The sequence below is a fragment of the Catharus ustulatus genome, chromosome 2 (assembly GCF_009819885.2).
Source record: "Catharus ustulatus isolate bCatUst1 chromosome 2, bCatUst1.pri.v2, whole genome shotgun sequence".
Lineage (NCBI taxonomy): Eukaryota > Metazoa > Chordata > Aves > Passeriformes > Turdidae > Catharus > Catharus ustulatus.
Window position 1 is genome coordinate 20,590,846 of NC_046222.1, and position 19,164 is coordinate 20,610,009.

A 19,164-nucleotide genomic window follows, 5' to 3' on the forward strand; every position below is an offset into this window, starting at 1 on the left:
CTAAACTTCTCCTGGTACAACATGAAGCCGCTTCCCCTTGTCGTACTGCTCATTACCTGGGAGAAGAGACTGACACCCTTCTTGCTACAACTTCCTTCAGACAGTTACAAAAAGCACTAAAGTCACCCTTCAGCTTCCTTTTCTCTCCTATGTAATTATATTTAATATTATATTTACATATGTGCATATAATAGTGAATAATGCACCATTTTAATTAGAGAGGTAAAGATATTAGATACAGGATTGAACTTAACTAAGGTATAAAAGTTTTTTATGGTGTATATCTAAATAAATCATACCATACAGCTTCCATATACTGTTTAAAACAAAATAGTTGAGGGCTAATCTAGAAGTGAATACACTGTTGAAATTGAAGTGATTTTGGGGGGGAAAAAAGGACAGAGAAAAATATGGCTGAATGTTCAATTAGGAATTCATAATCAAACAGAAAGTATAAAATCTTTATTTAAGTTACTCATCCATAACACATCTCAGTGCCAAAATTAATGCACTTTGATATTGTACAGTAAAAATTTCAAAGAAGGAACCAAATTCTTTGATATATGCCCTGTAAAAGCAGACTGTAATAAGACTAAGGCAAAAAAAGAGATGAAGAAAAGAAGTATTTTTTAACATTAATTACACCTTTCACTGGAAATCAGGACGCTAAAAAGAGATTTCTCCTCAAAGCACTGTATAGTCTTAAGTCTGTATGGGTTTCCATTTCTAACCAAAGAACAGGAAGTCTGGAATCCCAAATTCTAATAGGATTGAGAACTAAACTTCTCAGTAAAATGATGGTTTTACCATCTCCTTTAGAGAAGCTAATTCTCGAAGCTTTATCATCACATAGCTAGACACTGCAGTCCACAGACTACAGCCTAAATTAAGGATACTTTAATTTGCATGGCAGGCATTTCCCTCCCTTTCTATCTCAGTTAGGAGTCAAATACCAGTAAAGAAACAAAAAGCATACAAACCAAATCTGAGTCTAAATGAAATGCTGTTGATAAATGCCCAGCATTGTATTGCTCTGCAGGACGACAATCCACTACAAAGAATCTCACTCCTTCCTGAAAGAGAAATTTTTAAACTTTAAAATTGCATAATTATTGAAAGAATTCAATTACATTCTAATACTAATTCCAATACCACAGGAACTGCTCAGAGAGGCTAAGAGCTATTAAAAATATCTTACTTCATTTGATTAATCTGAACTTTGTCTACATTTACCAGACCACTAGTAGTATTTTAGTACATCAGCTTTCCATTAGTACATCAGCTTCTGCATGGGAAAGGATTATCCAATTGCAATTATACTGCTAATAAGCACAGCACATAAGGATGTGTTTATATCCCACCAGCTTGGACAGGATATAAACAGATGCCTAACTTTACTTGGACGAGGAAAAATCCCAAACTATGCATGACAAAACTGGGGCCTGGAAACTGCTATAAGAAGTCAGTAGCCAATAAGACACACTGTAATCTAACTACATTATGATTCACATATGGGTCCTAAATGCTGCTAGTGAAGACCTGCATCTATGTCTCCAATTAACTTCTACTGAAACAGGTTTAATCTATTTTCTTTTTTTCATTTAAACCTTTCATTGACAAAAGACATATTCCTTAACAGCATTGCTCTCAAAGGTACTGTGTAGTGAGTTTTAAATTTTCCTCTACAGTAGCTACATTTGGAAAGGAATTCAAATTAATGAGATACTACTTTCAGCTCACACTCCTCAAATTCAAATTAGCTGTCTTAAGCAAGCTCCCCTATGCTCATTGCTAAGCACAAATGCATTGAAGACAGCAGATCACTTACAAGAGAGAAAACTTCAAGATACAATATTTTCCCTGAAATAGCAAATGCTCATTTGTGCTGTTAGCATTTAAAACTAATGGTTAGTGATTAATTATTTTCCTTTTCTATAAAATTGGGGGAGAAAGTTAATTCAGTATACTGACTCCTTGTTGTTGATTTGCTTGCAGAATCTCGGACACAGAAACAGCTAGACAGAGAGCCTGACTCAAGTCTGTGTCATCATCTTTGAGGCCCAGCAAGCTGCTGCCAAAAAGACTGTGGTTGTCCTAATAAGGCAAGAAAAAAAAAGATTAACTGAAGCCATTGTCTTTATGTGTGAAAGTTTAAATAAAACTATATCCACTAAGTTGCAAATATTATGTTCCACACATCCATATCCAGTCTACACAGTAATGAAACTTTTGATCAACTGAAATTCTTTCTGAAAATCATGGCAAGGTCTACACTTCCATTACAAACACACTTGTTCACCACTTTGACCATGCTAACTTGATGCAGTGCCTCTGGTATTTGTTTTTAGTTGTTTGTTTTGGTTTTTTCCCACAAAAAAAACTCCAACACATCAGAGGAAGTACATACAAGCGAAGGGCAATGGTTACCAAATACTTTTATTTCATTCATTCACTAAGTCAGATATCAGGAGTAAGGAAGAGCTGTAAAAACAGTGCAGCAGATAATAGGTTTATCTATAGAACGAGACTTATGCCTCTTTGTTATTGCTAATAATACAGCTAGCACTGTTGTGCAGTCTACTACAAAGCAACTGTGTCAATATGAAGTTGAGCTTCATCAGCTCTTACAAGAACCTCGTTTGGAAAGCGCGGTGAAGAGTCATGAAGTGAGAATATTACAAGGAAGCTTCTCTCTAACATGTTTCACTCAGCCTTATCTTTCAAAGATGCTAACAGTAAATACCACCAGAGTAACAGCAAGAAAAAATTGTTTAAAAAAAGAATATTGCAATGAAATATTCAAAGCTACTGTCAGCAGGAGCTTAAACCCTTGCCAAAGAGAGGAGAATTTCAAAATTACTGCTATTACCTTCCTGAAAGAAGCCGGAGTTTTGCTACAATAATATTGTGCCAAAGAGAAAAGATCTTCTATATCCTCTAAATCGAGATTGGCTGGTGATGTTTCTAAGAATTCTGAGACAGACAAACAACATAAATGCAACACTATTTCAGACACAGAAATCAAGCAACCTAGATCATAAAAGAACTTATTTTTAATACAGTGTAACAATCTAGTATATTAATTAAACATGAATACTGATCCACTCTCCAGATGAAAAGTGAAGATACAGGAAACACTCCTTATCCATAGAAAACATATGCTTTTTGCTAGATATTTGAAAACCTCCTATGCAAATTATTTTTTTACCACATGCTTACTTCTGTATAGTTTTAGCTTTGTTCTCAGTCAGCTGTCTCTAGAGCTCTGACCACAAGAGTCCTTTAAAATGACTACTTAATCAGCACCACTGTTGTCTCCCCAGGATAACCTAAGGGTATATTTGCAGTAAATGGCAAAGCCACAAAATTCCAAGCACCCTCATTTTGAACTACTAGAGATATTAATAACGTTGTATTGTGTATGTAAAAAAACCCAAAAAACCAAAGGCAAGAGTTATTTAAACTTTCAAGAAATTTAATGCATTTTCTATAAAAACAATGAATTAGGCACAAATCAAGTGCACGTGAAGACAATCCAGAAAATGCAACAAGTACAGTAGATTTAAAGAAGGATTTGACAGCTGCTGCTTTGGGCTTAGAAAGACCATTCTGGTGACTGTTTCCAGTACTTCAAACTGAAGTACAAAACTAGGTGTGGGAGTACTAAAAGGAATAAGGAAAGAAAGTGGCAGCAAAAGAATAGTCAGAAAGGAATTGGTGGGTGAAGGGATTCATTAATGAGAAAAATCACATGGAAATAAGCTAGTTCTTTAACAACAAAAAACAGCAATAAATGGGGATTACAGTATATAGTAAATATTTCACTAGCAGCTATGTAAGAAAAGTACTTACTTATCATTTCTTCTTTATCTGATTCTTGTGCTAAGATAACGTCTCTGAAAACAGTAAAGTCACAGGCATAGATTAAGTCAGTAAAACCAAAATGAAACAAACCTGGATTAAAACAGTGTCAGCAAAGAATGTCCCAAAGAATGAACGACACACTTACTTTGCATTGACAAGGATGATCAACATTAAGAAATAAATAAAGAATGGATCTGCTTGTTGTAGATATCCATCCCATATTGCCTGAGTGACTTCAGCTGAACAGTAGTATGAGAAGAGGCTTCCAAGCTAAATATTTGGAAAATAATGTGAGAAAAAGCAATTAGCAGGAGCAATCTTATCAGGAATACATTTTTAACAGAAATACTAGATACCTAAAAGAAAATGAACCCAAGAAAATTATGATAAAATCTACATCTGCACAGTGTATGGTTCTAACCTCTAAACCCTTTTTTATGGAAATAGTGCACAACACTACAGCTTATCTGTGAATAAATATGACAATTGTGAAGGCAAAGTTGACTGTACACTGCCAGCCTTGCAAATTCAATCAACAGATAACACAATCAAGCTGGAGTACTGTTTAGCTTACAGCCACTGCTAAACACCAATTATAAAAACTAAACAAACATAAGAGAATATATTTACTCAAATAGCATAGCAATTAGGGCTTTGAAAGGATCCTGCAAACATAATTATTTTTATTTTCCACAGTAGAATTGAGCTAATTTAACATGGTTGCACATTAGTTTGACATCACTTACTTAGCATTATATTATGATGCATTATGATTGAGTAATTAAACGTTTGCAAGCATTAGAAAATTTTCATTACCATTCAAGAAACTCTTTGCCTGTTCCCATGCTCCCAGTCTGAAAATAAATGCTCTCTGATATACAAAGTTCAAAGCAGATAAAAGGTAGGAACTTCTTACCATATATGCCAGAAAACATTTACAATCACACCTAACTCAAATGCATACCACCTGACTTCACTGGGGTCTTACTGAACTTGCTGATGCACACAAATTCTGTGCCAACACAGCTAGAGCTTTCTAAAGCTTGGTATCTGTTTTAAAACATTATCATGAATATTCCAACACTTCCTAGTATAGTTTTATAGCAAAAGATAAAAAGATCTATTTAACTCTGACTCAAATGCAACTGAAGACAAAAAACATCTATTCAACTCTGACTCAAACAAAATGTCCATGAACAAGATGACAATGGTGGGTCTCTGTATGTTGCTTACATATTTCTAAATATTAGGGATACACCTATATAAACTGAGATTTTTCACAGATGAAGCAGGGAATTTTACTCATTATATAACATGAAATTTTTTCCCAAAATTGTACACCAGGAAGCATGGTGTTGAGGACTGGTAGCTACACCAACTTACTTCACTACCACCTTTCAGAGAGAAGATTCTATTTAGGTTCCAAAATTCTAATAAACAACTTCCAAGAATTTTGTATTTACTACGGAAAATTCTATTTAAAAATGGAAATTTAGTGGCAAAAAAAGACCTGATTTCTCTTTTGAAGGCTCATGAGGCTGGCAAAAGGCAGATTTTGAGAATATAAAAATTTTTCCTAGACATATTTTTATACTAAAATTGGCAGCAGCCTTAACAAAAAAAAAAAAAAAAAACCGTCCAAGTACAAACCTCACCGTTTAGTAATTAATTTAATTCTTCTTTAACTGAAAATACACAATGCTGAAAAAAATTTTACATAGCTAATGAGTATGAAAGAACCTAGAAGAGCTCATGGGTCAAAGCCTTCTCTATTAAATTACAGACTTTGCTTGTGCAAGCACAGTATCATGATTTTGTATTGCATATACTAAGAAGCAATGAAACAAAAATTTTGTTGTAGTCCTTCTATACAAACTTTATAAAAAATGATTGAGGTAAGCATCTCTGTCAGACTGATGTTTACCCATATCTGCAACATACAGCTGCCCACAATCAAAACAAACACCAGGCCTTCTTGCTTTCTGAGTACCTCAGCTGCTTTCATTCTTTATAACTCCTTACACTAATGAAGTTTCTAACATCAGTGGCTCAATACTCACCCAGTACAATAAAAATGTGACATTAACAAGACCTCATACCTCATGCTAAACACAAATGAAAAAAAGCCCATACTATATTAAAACATGCAATTTATTTTAATATACACGGTTCTAATTGCTTGTACTACTCTTCTATAAACTGGTAACATGTACTTAAATTTTAACAGAAATTTATTTTTCATTATGTTTCCCTACTTTCACTTTATTACCCAGTTGAGTGCATATGAATCTGGAGTCATCTTCTTGGTATCAAGAAAGGAGCAGAGTTCAGGCTCATGGTACTGAAGCAACAGTCTAAAGAGATGAAAGGGTCTTCCCTTCATAAAACAATCCCTAAAAAGTAGCAATGAAAATAATAAACTTCCCTGCAATATTGCAGCTTTCAGACTTACAGTAGCAATTCTTTACTATATGTGATTATGTAATTTCCTGTACATAGCTGTTTTAATTCACAGGGACTGATCATGAAGTCAACTAGCCTCAAGAGTCAAAAAACCAACCAACCAATCAAACCAAACCAACAAAAAACCCACAAGCACTAAACCACTAAATTAACAAGGCAGCAGAATGAAATATTGTCAATACTTGACAGATTATATAATACAGAAGTGTTTAAAACAGATTTAAATCTCTAAACAAGGCAAGCATGGTACCACTGGAGCAGAGATTCGCTGATCTACTACAAATTCCCTTTCTATATCTTTATTCTCCCACTCAAGAGAAAAAAAAACAGGAAACAGTCTACATCTCATTGAAATACCACCTAGATTCCTACAGAGAAGCTCAAATACCAGATACTCTGCAAGCCTTCTACAGCTGAGAGCACATGAGTTATGTGATTATCACACCACTATCCCCAAACAGCTCACAGGGTGTTTCAGAGCAGAAAGGGACACGAGCTGAGTCAAGTGACAGAACCGATAAATGCTTCCTGCCACAACACCAAACATGCATTTTTCATATTTTGGGCACATATCCATCAGCCAAGCTGGAATCTCCTCTCCAGGCAATCAGAGTAAGATCTTTAATTACAGACTATCCAGCCTTGCTGGAGTGTCATGGCGCTCCAACACACACAAAAACTTATTTTAGTGAGAGCACCAACATCACAGCACGAAAAGCTCAAATTTACTATTTGTCATTAAAAATATCTAGCAACTTAAAAAAAAAAAATTTCAGTCCCAACTCAATAGAACATACAGAAAATATTAAAATATTAACTACTTCTAGAGATTTTGAGACTTAATTACTGCTTAGGAATTACTGTTTCTGAAGGGACAGAAGTATTTTAGATGCCAAAAATGCTAGCAAAGGGAACAAAAAACCACTTCCACATAACCTATGTGAATTAGTTCATAAACTAATCTTTTTGATATTGAGTGAAAGAATAGTTCTTTAAAAGGCATATTGAGTCTAGATCAGTCACACACTAACTCTTTGCAACCAACCCAATCATCTAAGGATTTCAAACCAACAGGTAATGAAATGTATGCTAATATGAAAGAAAGAATCTGACAACATGACTACAAACAGTGCTACTCTAGCCAAAACCAACATGCACATCTTTCAGAGAATGCTCCTACTGCCAATAAAAATAGTACATATGGAAAAGAAAGAGTTTTACCTTGGAATGAATTTATTCATGATAGCATAGAAGCAGTTGTATAAATCACTGCGAGGCAAATGAAGGTGTACCAGAGGTTTGAGGAGATGTATCCAGCCGAGGCAAGAACTGTATTTAACATTGCGTGATTTACAATAAAAAGTAATAACAGACTCAATATCCAAAATTAATACTGACTTCTCTTCTTCTGGCACCGACAACTGCTCTGAAATAGGCACAGTAATATAAACTGTGTTAAAGGCTTTTCAAAGAAATTGAATGAGATTATTTCATAGCACAATTGCATCAATAGGGAGTGATAATGGAAAAAAAGCCAATAAAACCAGACAAACAAAAAGTTGGCTATTTGGATTAAATTCTTATAGAAAGGGATTTAAAAAAGGTATCAAAGTACAAGTGATTTTATAAAAGCATAAGACACTTAAGTATCTTTTAAATACCACAACAACAGGATGAAAGAAGTTTGAGGTTTCCAGAACCTATGTGAAAGAAGGGGTAGATTTTTTTCATGCACAGAATGCTACTCTTCTACTGCTATTTGATGTGCTTAGCACACAACTTAGGCTCAACTCTAGAACAAAATTCATTTGAATTTCAACACAGATCAACACACAACACATACCTTCATTTCCTCAAAAGCTGACTGACAGGCAAATTTATCCAAATCAGAAGTCTGAGATCAGCCAGGCTTACAGACTTAAATTTTAGCATTAACTTATAAATCACATCTTTTTATATCCAGGATGGGGGAAAGAGATCTGTACACTACATTAATATAGTGGTATTAGATTTCTAGGAAACATCTTTCCCCTCCCAGTTACAAGACCATGAGTCTCATTACTGTTAATTTTTTTTATTACAAAAATCTTTAATACTTTCCCATCAAAGCCAGTCAATATTTGGCATTCCTTTTCTCTACCTCTCAGAAAAATGAAACAGTACATAAAACTCACATGCCAACTGAGGACATACTTTAAATTTGGAGACCACTTGCTTTGCTAAAACACTGAAATAAAGACACTTAATCCAAGAAGAAACTGAAGTCTCCATATAACCTCCTTTCTGAAGTAACTATACATTTGTTTCCTTTATCAGTTTAAATCTTTACATACCACAAAATACTTGCCAATAAACACAAAAAGAGAACTAATAGCCATGGAAGTGCTTAATTTTGTATGTTACGAATATAATCAGGACATTTTGAGTCTTCCTGAAGAGAGATTGTGATTAAATAAAAAAGTGGAAATTCCAATCCCATCTCTTTCCTTTACAGGACAGAGAGAAGGAAAATAAGTCATACTAGATTTTAGGGCTAGAAAGTGTAGAATTGCATTTCAGAAATGGTAGGTATGTATGCATGCACCAACTTCATCCTCTGCCTTAATTTTCAATTGCACAAGAATAAATAAAGTGATGTGTAATAAAATAGAAGATTCTCTTATTGAAATCATGAGATGTATCCTGATTTATGAGTCAGCATTGATTCCATCAAGTCATCACTGATATCAATGATGTTGCATCACATCAGGGCTTTGATCAGTTCTGTGATGACCTGCCAAGCAGATCCTGTGGCAGCTCCTTGAAGACATATCAGAGTATTATTTCCTTTGTACTGGCAGCACCTTGCTTGTACAAACACAGCCTTTCATTTTCAGTAAAAATGCTATTAAAAAGTATCTTTCTTTAAAATGGTTTTTGAAGTCCCAAATGTTTAATGTATTTCTTCTCTCAAATGTTATATGCATTTTCATGCTCCAGCAGGTTTTCAGATTAAAAACCAGGCCTTCCACAATTAATAACTTGAAGGACACTATACAAAGAATGTCTGCTTTAAAAGATGGAGCCTGGAAAACAATTACCACGTATTTATCTCACAAAGCTTTCTGACTATGCAAACTATCACTTAAAAGCTAATACTATAAACTCCCATGATGCCACTCCCCCAGAGTCTGTGTACAGGTAAGATACTATTGTTTTCTTACGGTTTCTTACTGATTTTTATCTGCTCTTTCATCTTCCTCCTCAAATCTTCCTCCAAAATGTAAATATAATTCAGATCATTTAATTGAAATAAAGTCGTAAGAAAACGGAGAATACAGAAGTTTTCAAACCGATGATCTAAATGTAACACAACTTACCAATTAGCTCTTGGCAATCCTTGTGAATTATACTCTGCTCAGGTAGGTCTAAGGAGCCATCCCAGGATGCTAGGCTGTCCCCCTTTCCTACAACATTAAGTGCAATCTGAAAACAAAAATAGAAAGTCCTCTAAACATTTTAGTGTCTTTTTGCAGTTGTTCAATTACTGAAATCAGTAATTAAAAAAAAAAAAAAGAACTATTCTTAAACTGAATCAACATAGATGCCTATTAAAATTCCAGTACTACATCTCTTCTGTAGAGATGCCTGGCAATTAAATCTTCTACCTCAAATGAAACACAACTTCAAGTATTTCCTGTTTCTTGATTTAAGCTCATATTTACCTTCCAGACTTTGGCCCTTAGATCAGCAGGCAATTGCCTTCCTTGAATGATGTTTCTCACAGTTTCAAGATCACAACCTCCTTCTTCTAGAGCGTCTGCAAGATCCTTTATCCTAAAATAATGAAATGCAATTTAAAAAAATCAATTCTAGTATTTTTCAGTGTTTACGTAGACTGAAAGCTACTGTCACGCAAATCCCACACATATGCAAAGGTATAAGACAACTTGGAAATTACTAAAAATAAATACTTGCAATATGTTATTTATTCCTCTACTTTAAAGCTGCTTGTTCAACTTGTAATTCCATTCATCTTTAATACAAGAAAAATGAAGTTTGCTTTTTTGTTTTCATTAAGTGACAAGGTTGCAAAGTGTATAATAAAAATGCAAATTCAGTTGCAGTATACAACTTTCAATTTCAGCAAGTTTTCACACACACACACAAAGCAAACATTACACCTAAATTAGACAGTGGAGTTACTTTAAATAAAATATTAGATGTCCTAGAAAATAGAACACTTATTTCAAAGGTTTAGAACAGTCAGCTTTTAACCTCACCTTTCCCTGAAATGGGAAAAGACCTTTTAGTCAAACTCAAATTTATTTAACTATACAGTTCTAGTATTTTAAGTGTGGACATATGCACAAGTCTGAATTAAAACATTCAAAAATGTTAATAACATAGTAGCAAAATACACAAATTGACAAGAAAAACATTAATGACGATTGCTGTAGTAAGACAACAGAAGTTCACAAGCATTACAGATAAGAAGGAATTCAGCATTCAGGAATGATTACTTTACAATCTCTCTGACAGCTTCTGCAGACTGGTTCAATGTTTCCATGCTGTCAGTAATGGGAGAACCACATCTGATGATTTCAGGATTTCAATATCATGTAGCAGAACAGTGGCAAAACAGGTTCACTGGAAAAACAGCAACGGCAGTGACACATAGGTCCCGTAGGCAAAACTCCCTTGCTATATCCTCTTAACTCTACTTGCTCTGGCACCTGCCTTAAGAAGGGCTTTGCTTCAGATACCTGGTGAGCTAAACACACATCCAGGGGGTTTATAGCCAGCGTGAAACAAAGAACATGATTGTTTCTCCAGGACAGATATTCACATGGGAAGATGGATTCCTGGTGAATAACACACCTATTTATACACATGGAGTAACAGATGTTGAAGTGTTATCAATGGAATCTCAATTACTCTATGACTATCATGCAGTCAACTCAAATAGCCACAGAAAAAGAATGTCAGCTGTTGAACTACTTTAATTTCCATATATCCACAACTAACTCCTTGATATAAAAGTTCACAAGTTTGGTCTCCTGAAAAAAAATCTCAATGTCTGTTTTGTATAGGGCTATAGGTTGTACAGGTTGCCAATCCCTTTCCCGAGACAGAAATGGAGGGAAAGCAGAATATGGAAGTACATTTGCACTTCCATCACCTATCCTGTTGTCCAGTTGTGTACATAATGGCCAATGCCTGAAAAGTTAAATGAGTGGATCAGTTACCCTTGAATAAAAATCAAGTATTTCCAGGACATTAACACAAAGAGATCTCCTGGCTCACAGCAGAATCGCATGAACTCTAGGATGATCTAGCTTCAACAGAAGCCAAAATCCAACATCAGCTGGAGAGAATGAAGACATATTGCACATTTCTGTGAACACTGTGTATGAAACAGACTGGAGAGCAACAGTCAGGCCTTGAATTACAGCACACAAAGTACAACTAGTTGCTACAACTATATCCAAGTATTAAACAGGTGTGCAGAAATGAATGCAACAACTGTGTACATGTTCCATTTCAAGCAGAAATGTCATCCAAAGAAACTCTTTTGAGAATAAAGAAGTAATTTTCACTTGAAACAACACTTAAAACTACATCTACATTAATTACAAAATCACCTGGCAAAGAATGTTTCACAAATCCACAAGTACTAATTCTACCAGTTACCAGTATCCAGCATTCAAGAAGTTGTGCATGGGTTAACACCAACTTAATGTGTTGCAAATGTGTGCTTCTGATGCTTAACAACATATTACCATTGGCAAAATCTTCTTCCAAGTGCAGTCACCCCCACTGATGAGAGGCAAATGCCAGTTTTACTACTTCATCTCACAAAGCAAGACCCTGACATGCCCATCTGCCACATGAAGAGATATGATGTGTTACCAACAAAGAGTTAAATGAAATATGCTTTGTTCTGTTGTGATTCAATTAGGTGCTCATTTCCTCCATCAACTGCAAGATTGCTCACAGGCTGTAGTAAGGACTTTTCAAAGATTAAGTAAATTCTTTTCTAGTAAACTTTATATTTAGGCTTACTTGCAAAGTACAAAACATGAAAGTGATTTCAACACTTCAACACATGTCCACTCACTGTGTTTTACCTTATTTCTGTCAGTTGTTCTATAAATAATCCAGTAAACTGCTAGCAATCTGGATCCTTGTCTTTCATGAGTGAGGAGCAGCTAGGAAGTCTTCAGTTCACATGACAATTATTACACTTACTTTGAATACAAAGCAGCACTTCTCCCTGTGGGCAAACTCCTCCAGACCTGAACAACTGTACTTTCTGCTCTGCCATGGCTTCGCTGCCTCTTTCTAGGTACTACCCAAAATTTTGGTTAGAGGTATAGAATTCCAGCCTACACCCAAACCATGGTCTGAAAGATAAATTCCCACATTATATACTGTTCAAAAGGTCATAATACAAAATGTTTCTATTAGTGCATCAGTAAATTTCCATACTTACAGAAGAATCTCTTACATTCATGCCAGTCTGGTGACATACTATAATCGATAAGTAGCTATCTTCACAAATATTGAACAGGACCTTTTGTAACTTAAGATGTGTAAACTGGTGGCAAGAAAAATTGATCAGCTGTTGGGAATTCAGCTTAAGCCACTTTTTCTAAGTATTATTTATATATGACTGAGATACTTGGTAATAATCACTCATAAACACTAGTAAAGAGATTAAAAGTGTAGGAATGTGAACAGCAGGGAAAAGATAATAGTAAGTGATCAATAAACTACATAAAGTGTTAATAATACTACAATCAATTTCATACATTTATAGAGGCTGTTACTACAGTTCCTACTTTTAATTCAGGATTTTCCTGACTACCAGGAAAAAGCCTCAACAAGAGCTATATTGAATTGAAATTAATGAGTGTTTGTTCTCTATTGAAAACAAACAAAAACAAACCTCTCACATTTGCTTCAAGATATCCATTGTATCCAGCACAGCACTGAACCATCTTTTAATCTCCAATAGAATTTTGGAGAAAAACAATTCCCTGACATTTTTTTCTTCAATTTCATACTTAACTGGAAAGGACTTTTCTATTTATGGGCTTTCAGAAGAAATACTATGCCTCCAAGTACTAATTAGCCAGATTGTGAGAATGGGGAAGATATACGGGAACTAGATTTGTCACCCTGTTGTCTTAGGCAGTTGCAGTGCATTTTGGGACATGAGTTATTCCAATGCAAAGTTAAATGCACAGGAACAATTCCATCTGTAGTTACAGCTATATGTAGTTACTTCAGGTCCTGATTTTCCAAGTACAGATCTTAAAAATTACTCTACTTGATCAAGTTTCCTGAAGCTTGAATATTAAACAATCATCTGCAAAAAGGTTTTAGAAATTAATTCATAACCACTAATCTGTTTGAAAATCTGAACAAGAAAAATAAGGTTTGAATCAGCAGTTTCCTTGTTAAATAAGGCACAAAAAAAGATATAATTTTCAATTACAAACATTTTAACTAATAACAGGCCATCTTATTTGTGTCTATACAGTCTACTGACTAGATGGATTGCACTGACTGAAATAATGATTAAAATAAACAAATGAGCAGGCAGTTTGAAAGCAGCCTTCCTCCTTTGTGTTTCACAGCATTGTTAGCTTTGGAGAGATATGTCTTCCAGAACAGAGTAGTGCTAGCAATTTCTCAAATTAGTTTTTGAGTATATGCCAAATAGCTCAAAAGAAACATTTAGCAAACAAGGTCTGTGATTTAAAAATTATTTTGCTCATTTTTAAACCAAAAGTGATAACTTCCTGTATTTACTGAAGAAAAAAAACACACTCATCTTTCTCTATACATAAGTTTGGGGTGGTGGTGATGTTGGTTTAATTTTATTTTATTGTGCAGTGGTAAAATTCCCTGGATTTTGTTGAGCAAAACACCAAGCAGTCAGTACAGATGTTGAGGGGTTTAATTCATAATTAGTTTGTGATACTTTCCCCCCACCCAAAACATTTATACGGGCACTGCATGACAAGTTAACACAAGGAAAACAAACAGGGAGTTTTATGTTGGTGAGCACATCTGGATCCTACACAATCAAGGTGCTGCAATCGCCTCTGAACACAAAATTCCATCTGCCTTTTAATCCTCCTAAGGAAGTGAAGAGAGGACACGGAATCAGCATTGCCAGTTTTGCTCTCAATAAAGCTCAGGCACACATATGTATCACTATACGCATTATATGTTTGGGTACTTTTTAAAGTTGAAATCCTATGTACTTCAAAATATGATAGTGTAGTAATTTACACCAAAAAGCTCTTTCAATAACAACTGCTTACAGCATTGAAATATGACTACAAGACAATGCTTTAGATCCATAAATGAAAAAGCAAATACTCCACTGAAACTGGTCTTTAAACAAAAAACAAAACAGGAAAACAAGCCCAGAAAGCCACATGAAGTTTCTAAGCAAGCAATAAGGAATGCAAATTTGTCATTCACAGATCTAGTAACAGGATGCACTCTCACACGTTAATGTAGCATTTAAGCATAAAACTCTTTAATTGTTCCCATAAAGACTTAAATCTGTTTTAAAAAATGCCTTCAAGTTTGCATTTTCTAGTACCACCAGCATAGTTTACTATAGTTTTGAAGCTGTCAATCAGAATATCAATAATGCAGGTTGTGCCTCGAAATGTGTCTGGAAACACACATGTCCTCATCCTTAACAGAAATTCTAGAGAAGTTTGTTGTGATCTAGGAGACAGCAACATTATTTCAGTATTAGTAATGGAAGTAATCTGAAGTATTTTTCCAGAGGTATTTGAGGTATGGTTCTTATCCAATGTCCACAGTCATATTTCAAAGTGTCAAGAGTGCACTGCCAATGAGTCCATCCCTCGCTTTGTAATTATATGGTCCAACAGTCAGGTCTTTATTTAGAAATAATGCTTATCCAACACTATGCTTATAGAAAAAACTTCATAAATGTTGAGGCAGAAAAGAAAAAAGAAAAAAAAACAAGAATAAAAAGTAACACCAACTAACTTTAATTTTCTAGTTAATGATACTAAGTTGTTTAAACCAAGAACTGTATTTGTAGAACCAACCTAGACAAAGAGGAGTTTCCACCTACACCTACGTGTGTGTTGTGGCTTCTTTACAGTGAGAGAACTAAGCACAAAGAAGGCTAGGCTCAGTCCAGGAAACTTTGAATCTGCCACATCAAATAGAGCCTAAAAGCAAAAATATCAGATTGGAAGTGATAATAAAGAGCAAGTCTGTAAAGTAATAGCTTAAAAAGCATATACGTGGAAAGGACAAAGAGCAATGGTGTGGCACAGAGCCACAGGAAGAAATCACATGCAATGCAGAAGCGCAGGGACAAAAACAAAGCGAAGATGCAAATGGAGAAGTTGGGTGCAGTAAGAATAGCTTCAGTGTTTAAACAATTTTTATTTAACCCTTGGCAATCTCGAGTGAATACGCATGCAACAAATACTAAAATCACATCACTGTTACCATCAAAATGATCCTATACACGATCCAGAAATAGTTTTTATTCTTGCCCTAAAGGTTCAATGTAAAATCCATTATAAGTAATAGCTGTGCTAAAGAAGGGTGGTGAGCAAAATCATTCAGAAAACGAGACAGGACCCACTGCTGTCACCTGTTCCTGAGAGCAGGCACGCAGCGAAAGGGGAAGCTGAACTGAACAAAGCAACTCCAGGTAGACTCCTGAGCAGCTCCTACCGCACGTTAAAGCTGTCATTTTACACTGGAGCAACCGGCTGGCTCCAGGCTAGGCACGGCCCTTGCTTTGGCTCTCGCCCGTGTTTTGACGGGCCCCTTCCTCTCTGGGGGCCCGGAGCCGCCGAGCGCCGGCGGCGTTTGCGGGGAGCTCCCGGCGGGCTCCCAGCGCGATCCCGCACACAGCCCGAACGCGGCGGGTCCAGGGGGGAGAGTGGGGCGGGCGGGGCGCTCCGGCCTGTCTCGGCTCGTCCCCGCTGCGGAGGGAGGGAGGGCACACACACCCCCACAACTCACCAGCTGCCCAGCGGCGGCGGCGCCTCTTCCCCTTCCGCCATAGCTGTTGACGTGCCCGCTCGCCCGGCCGTAAAGCGCGCTCCGGAGGCGTTTCCTCCGCCAGGCTGCTGCTCCCGAAGCCCGTCCCCTTCCCGGCGCTGTCCCCGCCTCCCCGCGCCGCCGGCTGAGGGCGCGGGCCGCAAAGCGCGGAAGGCTGGCACGGGAGGGGGCGGGACGGCGGCAGGGGTCGCCTCAGCCGCTGAGGGAGGGAGAGGCTGCGCAGCGCCCCGGAGCGGGGCAGGGGAGGTGGTGTGCCGCAGGTTTGAATGTTCTCGGTTTTCATAAAGCTGTACTGCTTTGCCAGATGTAGGTTTGATTATTAAGTGACTTCCCCCACGTTGTTTAATGTGCCACAGGTTGGACGTAACTCAGCGAGTCGGGGAAATTCACGTTTCACGCACTTTCCAAGGGCTAAAAATCACTTGGTGACGTCCATTAGCAACCTAGGGCAGAACAACACTAATGCTCTCTGTCACGCACGTTCCTTACCCACTTGCACCCTCAAAGGGGGAAAAAAATAGTATACTTCAATGGAAGTTGAGAAAAATCAGTGGAGCGGGTTACACACGGAGTAACAGTGCCGCCTTACGAGCAGTTGCAGTCCTTACGCTGGTCTGCTCCACTTGCACGGGCTCGGGACGTGCTCCAGCGGTAACGCCCTGGCGGGGAGCGGGACGGCTCCTGCGGGCAGAGATGCAGGATGGGCACTCCCCAAAGGGCCGGGAACGCGCATTCCAAGGTAACGGGCACCTTCTGCAGGCACCTGTCTGCTCCTCAGAAAAGATTACGTGAATTACATCAACCAAGAAAGTAGGTATTTTACAGGGTGACATCGGGTTGAAGCCATTAAGTGAATGTTGTGAAGCAAGGGGTAATAGTTTTAATTCCTTTCGCCCTTCTCTCACGTCTATATCTTCCACTAAAAATAAAATAAAATGAAATAATAAAATGGATAAATAAACTCCCCAGCATGGATTTAAAGGCGTACTTCTCGTTCAGAAGGCTGTTCTGTGCGATGCAGTCAGCTGTGGCAGCAGCCGTGCCCGAGGCAGCGCCGCCCCCGGCCCGCCCCGCGCGCAGTGCGCAGGCGCAGCGGCGGCGGCATGGGGGACACGCTGGAGGAGCCGTGGTGGGACGCCGAGACCGGGGCGGGCGACACGCCAGGTACTGCTCTCCTGAAGCTCGCTCCTCACGCTGGGATTGAAGCATTTTGTCCGAGAGCCAGTCCCCTCACCCTTCTTTCCTGCCCTCCTTCCTTTTCGTTGGATTTGGGCTTTTTTTCCACTTCCCCCCTCCGCCTATCCCTTCTCTGCTTTTAATTTACTTCTCCAGGTTTTCCACTCTCACTCGCTTTCCCCCTGTGTGTGCTTTTCCGTGCTTGCTTCCGAGGGCGAGTTTGCTTGTGAGCAGAATGTCTGCAGCGAGGTGGTGTCCAGTCTCCATCTGAGTGAACCCTGGGATAGACGATGGAGCGGCAAACGAAAATAGCAGTACCTGGGTAACAACAGGACCCACTTAACCAAAGTACATTTACGCCAAGTTTAAAAAGCGGGGCGAGGGGAATGGGAAAACCTCTTGCTTTGAATTCAGAGCTTAGCTCTCCCTTGCATTCATTTACCTTCCAAACTGTATTTTCTTCCCAAGAGTTTATTTGATGAAAGGCTTTTTGCATAATGTATGATCCTTGTGGGTTCCTTCCACCTCAGAATATTTTGTGATTGTGTTTGCCATTACCGGCATGAGCTTATTTGCAGTTCCGTAAGGCCTAGAAAACAGTAAATCCATAGTAGAGGCTTTGGAGGGAAAAGTTTGGTACTTGAAAATCTTTGGTACTTGAAAAGCTTCACCCATGTGCTCACTGAGGTGCTGGCATCACCCTTGCCATGTGTTAATGTAAAAGGGCAAGAGTTAAAAAGTTCTCTCCAGCCAATTGCTCCTTGGAGTATGGTGCTGTGACTGATTTGTCTTTTTTTTTTTTCCCTGATGGTTGTGATACTTGGTTCATACACTTGTATTTTTTCAATGTGTCTCAAAACCACAAGCTGTAAAGTGTTTTAGCTGTCATGCTTGCATTTTAGTAATGCACTTTTAGTAAATGCACACATTTTAGTGTGAAAATTTAGGTAGAGCTAGGCGACTAAAATGACTTCAGACTTTCTAGTGCCCTATTTTATTGATTGTTTTTTAAATTTCTTTTTTAATATGACATTGGTAAGAGCTGGAATTACTAGGAGTTATCTGCACCTCTGCAAAGACTCCAGTTTTTTGAGTGTCTTGATAATTGGTGCTTATTTCCAAGCACTTTTCAGTGCTTGGAGAATAGTTATAGAGGAAGCAATATAAAAGCTGTAAGTATGTAATAAAGAGGGCTCACAAGACCTAATTAGGCTTCTGAGCATTTAATTTTTATTTTTAGTCTCATGTGGGTTCCTTAAGCAGTCCCAGTTCCCATGGTAAATGTTCCTTGATAGGAATTTTTCTTAAGAGCCTACCTGAACATTCAGCCACCACAGGTTTCATTTGGGGTGGGTGGTTAGCTGACTGTTACCGTGTTGACAGCTTTCCTTTAGAAACTGGATACAGGGCAGGACTTTGATTATAAACTTTCGCTGTGGTGGGTGAACCATCTGACTTTGAGGTCAGAATGCACGACAAGTCAATGACAACTTTTCCAGTTATGAAAAACTCATTGGGATTTTTGCAGTAGTATTTTTGAGCTACTAAAAGAATTAAGGTGGAAAATAACCTCTGGAGGTATCTAACCCAATCCTG

The 19,164-nt window shown here is 37.7% G+C and overlaps 2 protein-coding genes across 5 annotated transcripts in view; one reads left to right on the forward strand and one right to left on the reverse strand.

Moving 5' to 3' along the window:
* Window positions 1-16,472, reverse strand: part of TBC1D23 (TBC1 domain family member 23) — a 32,718-nt gene extending 16,246 nt beyond the window's left edge. The window contains exons 1-10 of one of the 4 annotated variants that reach the window (XM_033052352.2): window positions 16,354-16,472; window positions 10,032-10,143; window positions 9,687-9,792; window positions 7,549-7,753; window positions 6,134-6,257; window positions 4,010-4,134; window positions 3,853-3,896; window positions 2,870-2,973; window positions 1,972-2,094; window positions 981-1,073 (exon numbers count right to left, since the gene is read on the reverse strand). In XM_033052352.2, the coding sequence (XP_032908243.1) occupies window positions 981-1,073; window positions 1,972-2,094; window positions 2,870-2,973; window positions 3,853-3,896; window positions 4,010-4,134; window positions 6,134-6,257; window positions 7,549-7,753; window positions 9,687-9,792; window positions 10,032-10,143; window positions 16,354-16,394 (1,077 nt within the window). In that variant the 5' untranslated portion in view covers window positions 16,395-16,472. Of the gene's footprint in view, window positions 1-980; window positions 1,074-1,971; window positions 2,095-2,869; window positions 2,974-3,852; window positions 3,897-4,009; window positions 4,135-6,133; window positions 6,258-7,548; window positions 7,754-9,686; window positions 9,793-10,031; window positions 10,144-10,829; window positions 10,924-16,353 lie in introns of those variants that run through there. The other 3 variants (XM_042779020.1, XM_033052351.2, XM_033052350.2) reach the window with 3 other exon arrangements.
* A 1,018-nt stretch (window positions 16,473-17,490) lies between these two features.
* Window positions 17,491-19,164, forward strand: part of CMSS1 (cms1 ribosomal small subunit homolog) — a 232,513-nt gene continuing 230,839 nt past the window's right edge. The window contains exon 1 of the mRNA XM_033051870.1: window positions 17,491-17,556. Coding sequence (XP_032907761.1) covers window positions 17,496-17,556 — 61 coding nt within the window. The 5' untranslated portion in view covers window positions 17,491-17,495. The remainder of the gene's footprint in view (window positions 17,557-19,164) is intronic.